This window comes from Fragaria vesca, linkage group LG3 (assembly GCF_000184155.1).
Source record: "Fragaria vesca subsp. vesca linkage group LG3, FraVesHawaii_1.0, whole genome shotgun sequence".
Taxonomy (NCBI): Eukaryota; Viridiplantae; Streptophyta; class Magnoliopsida; order Rosales; family Rosaceae; genus Fragaria; species Fragaria vesca.
Genome location: NC_020493.1, coordinates 18239212 through 18249135, shown reverse-complemented (window position 1 = coordinate 18249135; position 9924 = coordinate 18239212). Strand labels below are relative to the sequence as shown.

The 9924-nt window shown below is 39.8% G+C and overlaps 1 protein-coding gene across 1 annotated transcript; it reads left to right on the top strand.

The window, feature by feature from the left end:
- Nucleotides 1-4257: 4257 nt before the first annotated feature.
- On the top strand, nucleotides 4258-7381 carry LOC101300994. The gene is made up of 4 exons (XM_004295897.1): nucleotides 4258-4501; nucleotides 4579-4648; nucleotides 4740-5591; nucleotides 6467-7381. Exons 1-4 carry the CDS (start codon nucleotides 4258-4260, stop codon nucleotides 6621-6623), a joined length of 1323 nt encoding a protein of 440 aa, XP_004295945.1. The 3' UTR covers nucleotides 6624-7381.
- Nucleotides 7382-9924: the final 2543 nt, after the last annotated feature.

Here is a 9924-nt window from a genome sequence, read left to right as displayed (position 1 = left end):
CTAGGTATTAGACCAGCCCGCTTATTTAATAATACGACTTTGGCTAAATTAGGTTGGAGAGTTTTAACTGATAAAGACAACTGGTGGGTGCAGATTGTGAGAGCTAAGTATCTTAGGAAGCATTCCTTTTTTGATCAGAAAGCTAAGTCTAGCCATTTCTTTGCTTGGAATGACATCTTAGATTCTAGAGACCTTATTTTTCATTCCGATGTTTGGTAACATAAGGAAAATCTTCAGGAATGTTGTTAACTAAAATAATAAAATAATATATTATGAGTAATAAATGTAAGGAAATGAGATGAGAAAGTGGTTCCTATGGATTTTGGAAGGAACAACTTTCCCTCATATTTTCTTAACCTTCAGGAAAGTATTTATTTTCCTTCAGCATTCCCAAAAGTAGAAAAGGAACAACATTCCTTTCCTGATGGTTATTTTTCACGAATCAAAAGAGGTCTAATGGTTATTATAAACTGTGGGTATGATTAAGCAAGTGACATGGTAATAGTATTATTCTCAAATTAAAAAGATATGTTAATTTATTTGAACAAAATTTCATAAAGAAAATCAAAGTAAAGACCAGGTTTTTGTCAAAGAGATGTACGTGCTTCCCTTTAAATACTACCCAAAAGTCCAAGATCATCTTCTTGAAAAAAGGGAATGATTAAATAAGAGATATATGGACGATAGGAGAGGTACTAACGCAAAGGTATCATATATAGTGTTTGATTGCTTCATATATATTCTACAAGCAAAATATTACGGTTTGCTTAGGTGAGTTAGGTCTGCAAAGGTACTAACACAAATGTATTTAACATGATCAATTGAACTGCCCATTCAATTAAGAAGATTGATTAGGCTTTATTAGGGTTTTTACATATTATTGTACATATTTGATGGCTTAATTCCCAACTATTTGAATATGAGCAGATACACCTCTTTGCTATATATGTGAATCCGGAAGTTTTCTTCTTTTCTTTTGTTGAAGAACACCGTGTTCGATCTTCTGGAGATCGATGGAAACTTTTATCTTTGGTTTTCATTGAAAAAAAAAAAAAAGTTTGGTTAAATTGAGTTGATAAATTTTATTCACACAACCTTATATATTTAATACACACCTTAATTTTTTATTTTTTTATCCAATTTTTCCCCAAACGTCCTCTTATGCTCTCCTTATTTTTTACTAAATGCACACTTTTTTAACCCATCATCATCTTTCTTCAACCAAAACCAATTCCAAGCAAGTTGATGCTGCTTAATTTATCACTCGATCTATTTTCTCAGCTCTATGATTAATACTACTATTTTTTTACTAAAATCATATCGAATTGGTAAGCAAATGAAACTTAACAAACAATCACAGGAGACAACTTGATTGAAGACTTTTTTTATTTTTATCAAATAACCTTCAAGATTTTCAATAAGTTAAAATAGTATAGAAATTAAATATCACTAGCTAGCTTGTAGACCACCGATTCTTAAAGTAGTAAATATGTTTAGAACTTTAAAAGCTTAACATCCAAACTGAAATATGTTTGTTTGTTTAGTTTTCTTTTTGTTCATCTTAAGGGTTATAATTGTATTAAAAAAATATTCCAAAAAAATAGGGGTCTGTATTAAGAAATTTGGTATGTGTGAATAAAATTTCTCAATTCAGTTATCTTTTTAATTTGAGAATAATACTATTGTCATATCACTTACCTAATCATACCGATAATTAATAACAACCGTTAGATCAACTCAAATCTAAAGGATAAAAATTGATGTAAAAAATTGAGTAAAAAATTGTGTCATTTGAACCGGACCCTAAAAGAAGTATGGTTTGTAAAATTGCATTATTGCAATCTTCATAATATGAATGTGGCATCAAATCCAGTAAAGATATGAACATATACGGTTGCGTCAATAATGTTGCATTGAGAATAGTATATAACAATAGTGGCTTATTTTTTTGTAGTAATTGGAGCAAGTTATTATTTTCCTAAAATTTTGTTTGACCGAAAGAAAAGAAGAAAGGAACATGTCAAACATGTCAAATACGTTGTTCATCATGTGAGATTGTGAGGTCATTGTATTGTTTTGTGCATCTAGCTCGCATATTCTAAACTAGCAGTTGCTCATGCCTTAGTAGGGTCGAAGAATATATAGATCGAAGACGGAGAAGCTCATGTCGTATCAGACTCGTGCTGGATGCTAGCTGGTCCGAATGATCTCAAATTTTAGTCTAGGGTTTAAGCTCTTTATTCTTTAGCAACATTTTCTTTTATTTTCTTTTATCTATGAAGCTCTTAGCAACTTTATATTTTTGTTGGCTCAAAAATCGTCCCAGCCATGTGTCCATGGGCCGAGGGATTCTTTGGGCTACACGTGTCATTTTGTCTTGGTGACGTGTGCGATAACGTGCCAACTCGCGACCGAGAGGCCAAGCGAGGTTTTGTTCTGATATTGCGCTGCTCTGACTTCTGATCAGTCGACTGTGGGCCAAGGAAGGATCGATCTCGGCCGTAGGATACTCTCTGCCTTGGCTGCAAGGACTTTAACACGGATCGGCTAGCAAGCCAATCTTGGTGCTGTGTGACTAGGTGAATGTTGTGATGGTGCAAGTGATGCAAATGTAGGAATGTAAAGTGCAGCAAAGTAAAGTGCAACAATGAAACTGCAGCAAATAAAGTGCAAGAAACTAAAGAAAACATAGAGAACAATAAGATAAATTAAGTATGAAAAGGAAAGATAAAATAGATTGCAGAAAAGTTAGACAAGTACTAGTAAAATAAAGCGATAAGATAATAACATGAAAGGATTGATAATTGTGATGCTAAGAAGCTGAATTGTATTTGAAAAAATGTGTAATCGCGTAGAGCGTTTGGTCGAGAACCTCTAACAAAGAATCCTATGATCCTTTTTATAGTGATGAAAAATAAAGAAACATAATCCTAGCTCTAAACACATGGATGGAATACAGGTAAATCATAGATTGAAATTGTAGCAACGTCTGATTCCCCCAATAAAACATATTCAATCTGATTGCAACAAGTTTGGTAACTGTGGTGACGTCTCCCTTGAAGGCGCCATCTTCGACCCCGTATGGGTTTGACAAGATACAACATTCATTTTTCTTACTTAGCTGCTGCAACTCACGAATAGCCACGGCTAAATAGCTGTTTGTGGCTCAACAGTCGCTGCTAAATAGCTGTGTCCACGGCTTAACCCGTGATTAAACGTTCACGGCTCAATAACCGTGATTAAAACATCAATAGTCGCGGTCATCATCTCTGTTAATAACCGTTGTTAATAACCGCGGTTATTTAATGCATTGTGGTTTAATAGGATGAGTCACAATATTTACTCATTAATGACCGCGGTCATTGATGGACCCGTCCCACTTAGTCTACCACGTGGATCGTGTCAAATATTGGTTCAAACAATTTTCCACATTATATGCTTCTCTCACATATGTCTTAGCCTTCCTTGTTTCTTTAGCTAATTAACTTCTCCCTGGATTGACATCCTTAAAACGGTTTTAAGTATCTACGTTCTTTCTTGAAAACGATTTTAGAACCTAAATTAGCTGTGGGGTTATTACTTATTTGAACATAAAAGTTGAACCCGGATCTACGTTGAGGTTATAACTTATATCGTCATATATAAAAAAAACATCTTGAATGATAACAAGTGGCTCATCTAACAAATGACCATTAATAAAAATGAATAAATATTAAGATATACTGATTTTACTCATTAATGAAATCCGTGAGTCTCTACTTAAATTCTCCTGGCATAGGGATTTTGTTCAGATTGTTTCCCAAAATTGGGTCAGAGTTATCCCCAATCTCCTCAAAACGACTCGCTAAAAATCCCAATAGCCATCATTCATTCGGTGAAGTTCAATTAATCCTTGAAGCCAATGGCTCAGTTTCTGATTTTTACTGCGAAAACGACACACCACAGGCGGTTCATAGCCTCATTAGCCTGCATCTAAAAGTAACAATATTAAGAATTTACAGTGGTAGTCCGGTAGGTGTTGCCAAAGCTCTGAAACCCAAAACGGCCCTCACTTGTTTGGTAGCACTTGTCTGCCGCATCCCCATTTTGAATTTCACCTCTCCTCTCTCCCTTTCACACCTTCGCAAACTCTCACTGACTCACCCACCCCTATATATTACTCCCCCACCACCAAACCCCTCTCCTTAATTCTTCTCTTTCCCGCACTTTCTCCTCTCTCTCTCTCTCTCTCTCTCTCTCTCTCTCTCTCTGCCACAAATGGCTGTTACTTCCAGAGGTCGACCGGCTTTTACACACCTCCAAATCCCCAATAAATGGCGCGACTCTGATACCAGCCCTGACCCGACCCAGGAACCCGAACCCGAACCCAAACCCAAACTCGCCATCACTCCCAATGACAGAAAAGTCCCTGTGGTTTACTACCTCTCCCGAAACGGCCAGCTCGAGCACCCCCATTTCATGGAGGTCCCTCTCTCTTCCCCTCGCGGCCTCTTCCTCCGAGGTAATTTCTTAATTTCCACTACTTGCATGTAATCCCAATTTCGATATTTGATTTTAACTTTTTATTTTCCGTCTCAGATGTGATCAACAGGCTCAACTTGCTCCGGGGGAAAGGCATGGCCACCATGTACTCGTGGTCTGCAAAACGGTACCGTTTCGTTGCCGTTTTGATTTAGTCTATCTCTGATCTGAAATTTGTGCTTCTTTTTCTCACCTTTATTTTGACCGCTGAAAATCAGGGGATACAAAACCGGGTTCGTCTGGCACGACTTGTCGGAGAACGACTTCATACACCCGTCGCACGGCAATGAGTACGTTTTGAAAGGCTCGGAGCTTCTCGACCCGCCGGTGAACCCGATGGCGCTGCAATCCGCGTCGTCGAGGTCACTCCGGCCGCCGCCGGAGATTCATGATTCCGGCGTCGGTTACGACTCCCCGGTGATCGTGCGCCGGCGCAACCAGTCGTGGAGCTCTATTGATCTAAATGAGTATAAAGTCTACAAGACTGAGTCGGTGGGCGAGGCGGTGGCGGCGGACGCGTCGACGCAGACGGAGGACAAGCGGCACGGACGACGTGTCGTTCGGGAGGAGGAGGTCCAAGAAGAGAAAGGTCAGAGTCAACAGGAGATGAGTAACGGAAGTCAAAGCACCGAGCTGAGCAGGGACGACATTTCGCCTCCGCCGTCGGATTCGAGCCCCGAAACGCTCGAGACGCTGATGAAGGCGGACGGACGGCTGGTGCTTCAGGCGAACGGGGCGGCGCTCGAGGAGAATCCTAATCCGACGCAGGAGTTTTTGCCAGGTGGCAAAATGAAAGCGTCGTCGGTTCTGATGCAGTTGCTATCGTGCGGTTCGATTTCGTTCAGGGATTGTGGGTCGACGGCGGTGAGGGATCAACGGTTCTCGTTGATTGGGCAGTACAAGAATAGGCTACCCCGCGGAGCAGGGAATCAAGCTGTGGCTGAGAGGGCAATTTCGAGTTTTACGGGGGTGAAATTGGAAGAGAAGGAGTATTTTAGCGGGAGCTTGATTGAGACCAAAAAAGAAGTCATTCCAGCTCTCAAGAGGTCTTGTTCTTACAATGCAGATAGGTAAGTAACTTCGCCTTGAATTTTTATTAGTTAATTTACTTAATTAATTAGTTTCATAGCTAAAAAACTCAGAATGATCTATATTTTCATAGCTATAATCCAATTGTTAGGAATCCATTATGGGTTAGTAACTAAACCAGCATTACTGGAATTTTGGTGAACAATGAGGTAGTGTTAATTTGTTCTGAGGTTACCTTACCTAAAGAAAGCTTTTGGCATTTTGCTGGTGTGAGTCTCCTTGACAAGTAAGAAATTTTAACTGAACTTTTGAATGAGAGCTTTTGGTAAAGGTTGATTTGAAATTTCACTGTGAAAGTGCCTCTCTTTCATCAAGAGCAACAGTGTTGTACTGTACAATTGCGTGTTGCTTTCTTCCCCTTGCTTTCTGGGGACTCTGATCCTGGGTCAGAATAATTATATGATTCTCTGATAGCCCCTTTGGTCTTCTTTCACATTGATTGAAAGATTCGTCCTTGGCTTGACAACATAGCCCAGCTGTATGTTAGCTCTGTGTTTTGAGTCTGTGACTCAAGGCCATCTCATAGTGTATAAACTCTAGCGGTTCTGTACCGTACTTTTAATAAGTCTCAAGGCTGACCCTCCAAAATAAATGCCATACTCGAGCTTTTTGTCCTCTGGTAGGGTTATGGGTCCCCTTAGTTCATCACACAGATTACAGTGTCAGGCTGGGGATTTAATTCCGTGAACCCCTCTTCAGAAACAGAAAGGGTCAAGCTAGGGTTTTGTTTAATGTGGAAAGTTGACTTGTTTTTTTGTAATAATAGAGTCCGTTCTTGAATTTTATTCTTTTATGTTTCTTGGTTTGGTTTATTGTATTGTGCATAAAAATTGTGCACGGTTTTTAACTTTTACAGGAGCAGCCAGATGCAACTGGAGGAGACAGAGAAGGATGGAGTGAGAGCAAAATGCATACCCAGAAAGCCAAAGTCAATGTTGGCCAACAAGAAAGAAACCAGCTTCATCAATAATGGTAATGGGCAAGAAGGAGGGAGCAAAAGACTTGAAGCATAGGCAACACCAGTAAGTTGACAGCCATTGTAAATTGTAATGTTTAGGCAAAAAGAGAAGCATAGGCGAAATACGCGGCAGCGAGAACATTAGCGGATTTCAAGTCACGGCATAATGGGCTCAGACATTGAGGAATAAGGCATGGGGTGCAGGAATATGATGAAGGTATGTGAGTTGAAGCTGTGCAGATTGTCCATTTTCAGTTCGGAATTTTGGGGCAAAGGGTTTTGGTGCCTTGGTGTTTGTGGGGAGTTGAATATGGTTTCCTTAATTTCGGTGTTTTGGTTGCTAAGTCATATGCCTTTGTGACTTTGGGAAGGTGGGAAATGGAATTAAAAGGGTCTTAATTTCCTAGGTATTGTCATCTGCTTTGGATTTGGCTAAAGCTTCGTATATCAAAATGCATCGTTTTGAAGCATCCACGTGAGGCTTGGCGTTGAGATTGGAGAGGCAATAGTTCCTCCAAGAAAGTCAGGAATTGTGAAATTGCTGTGTTTCATTTTATAATGCCCAGGAATGAGCTTTTAGTGGGGAGGGTTTAAGTGTAGGAATGATGTAGAAAAATAGACTTGGTCTCTGTTACAGAACCTGTTGGACAGAAATGTAGGTTGTACTCTGCATATGGTATTTAACTATTTGTTAGTCTAGTAGAAATTACCCCAGACAATGCTTGTTTTCACCTTGTATGTATTTACCGGTATTATTTGACCTTACATCGTAGCGATGCATTCAATTTCGCAATTGGACCCATGATTTCAATGAAACAGATAACCAAGCAGGCAACCATTTCATCCTCATGATTTTTGACTTTGGGGATAACAAGGTTCCCTTAGCTGGGTTTTGCTTATTGATTCTAGTGGGTTTGAGAATTGATAACAAAGTATTCAAGTGATGAAGACTGGAGTGAATACAAAGGGATACCTAGTGGTATCACTAAGAACTAAAAGAAGCGGCTATGCTCATGATCTTTTAAATTCTCTGAGTTTGAGGTTAATGCAGAGACATGAAGGATTCACACTTTCACTAATAAAAGGAAATAGAAACCCGCCATACACACTTTCGATTCGACCGAAGGAAAATATCAGGCCCAGCTCACAATGTGATGGATCTGACTTTGATACCAGGGAGACCTAAATAGCCCACTCTCTTAAACATCCCCACTCAGTTCCAAATGAACCATTTTCTTCTTTTAATTTACTTATCTCAACTCCAATCTTAACTCCTATAATAGGAAGCCCAAAGTTTTGGTGTCAAAACTTCACTAAAAAATTAAACTTTCCAATTTGCCCTTTGATATTACAAAATGTTGAACGAACTTGAAAATATATTAGACAATATTAAAAACTTAATATTGTTCTAGGATATTCTCTATGTGTGCCTTGGCCTTATGCCAATAGGATATGTAGTTAGACTAGATCTATGTATTCATACCCTTACCATATTGGTATTGTGTAATTCCCTATATAAAGGGCTCCTATCAATGAATAAGATGATGATTCTCTTGCTATCTCTTTGTCTCTACACTTTATCATTCATCACGTTATCATGCACTTTGTTCTAACCCTAGAGCCAATAGCCCACCATTTTTTTTCCAAACCCTAAAAACCAAAACCCTAAAATCGGGCAGCCTTGTTTTTCCCGATTTCCGACCAAAATTCCGACTGCCCTCCGCCGGAATTTTATATCCCCAGAAAGCTCTTTCCGTCACGGATCCAACGCCGCCGGCCTCACCTTGAGAACCGGCCGGAAAGTCTCCGAACTGGCCGCCGGAAAATTCCAGACCGCCGCCGCTACCGACCATCGGTTCACCACCTTCCTTTGCTCCGATCAACCTGAAATTTTGACAGAAGCTTCCCCATCCAGAGCTGCTCCTCCTGTCAAATTTTCAGCCCCAAATTCGAAGTATAAGTAGGCGAAACGTTATTTCTCCTCTTGGCAGCCTTTAGAAAGGTATGTTTTGAAACCTTAAACTCTTCCAAGTTCAATAACTCGGGGAGGATAAAATTCTTTCCTCCCTTCTCCATCTCCATTCTATGCTTGGGATTTTGTGTGTGCAGGTACCAAAAATCCCGGAATTTTATTCGCGGGTCAAGAGTATGTTGGATCACTCTTGTTTCTTTGTCCGGGTTGTGTTTGATCAACCCCGACCTTTCACCGGATTGTGTTTGATCAATCCGAGGCCTTTTTCTGAATTGTGTTTGATCAATTCGCGGCTTTCCCGGATTGTGTATGATCAATCCGAAGGACAAACCATTAAAAGCATCGTTTGTGACCTCTATCGAGTCTCATAACAGCTTGGTTTTGTATGCAAGAGCAATGTAACATTCTGCTCCTTTGAGTTTTGACGTACTAGATGCCTAAGGCGGATCTTTGCTTGGTATCTGTGGAACCTTTCATTGGAAAGGATTAAACCACATGTTTTGACGCCCAGGCTAACAAGCCTAGATGCCGAGATTTCACATCTCATGCGCTCAAAGTCTTTGACGCGCCACATCGACAAAAGCTTTCAATGGCAATCTGTGCAAAAAGTAATGACCACAAAGTACTGTGGAATGCACTCATGGAGCGTTTCTCGAAACGTTCATATAACTCTACTTGTTGAGTTATTAGTCAAGTGGATTGCTTACCACCTTAATTGACTACATATTGTCGATGATCTTTTGTGGCATCATGATCCATATCTTTAGCGGATTCGATCATCATCAAGTTCTCTAGGTCCTCCAAGTTGGTGTGGAATTACCAACGAGACTTGATTTTGATCATACAAACAGGAATTGTATATACGCTAATGTGATAAACTTATTTGGGATTATCCCCTAATGTGGGGACAACAATATGGGTCATGGCAACGGCAGAAAACGTCGTGCCGATGTCTAGAAAAGAGGGGGAGGTGTTGCCGGCTCTAATAGCGACACTCCCGGTCTAGACACTATTTTGTCAAAACTACTCACGTCAGCTCATGACATTAATGCAACCGTTGTGGATCTTCGGATCACTGGTTCAAGATTGTCAAGCTCCTTTAAATTGTGAATGCAATACAAAAAGGTAATGGAAAATCAATATGAGGACAAGAACGTCATCCTCATGATCGCGAATTTCAAAATTCGGATCCTGCTCTAGCTACCCATGACTTTGATGTCATCGGCTAGACATTGATTTTCGTTCCAAGTTATATGTACTAAGGCGTTGTATCGACGTCCTTTGTCTATTTGAGACCTCGATGTACTCACATTAGCAATAATGAATGCCTTGAGAATTTTTTCGAAGTGAAACTATTCTCCTCTTATGGTTCATATTGATTTAC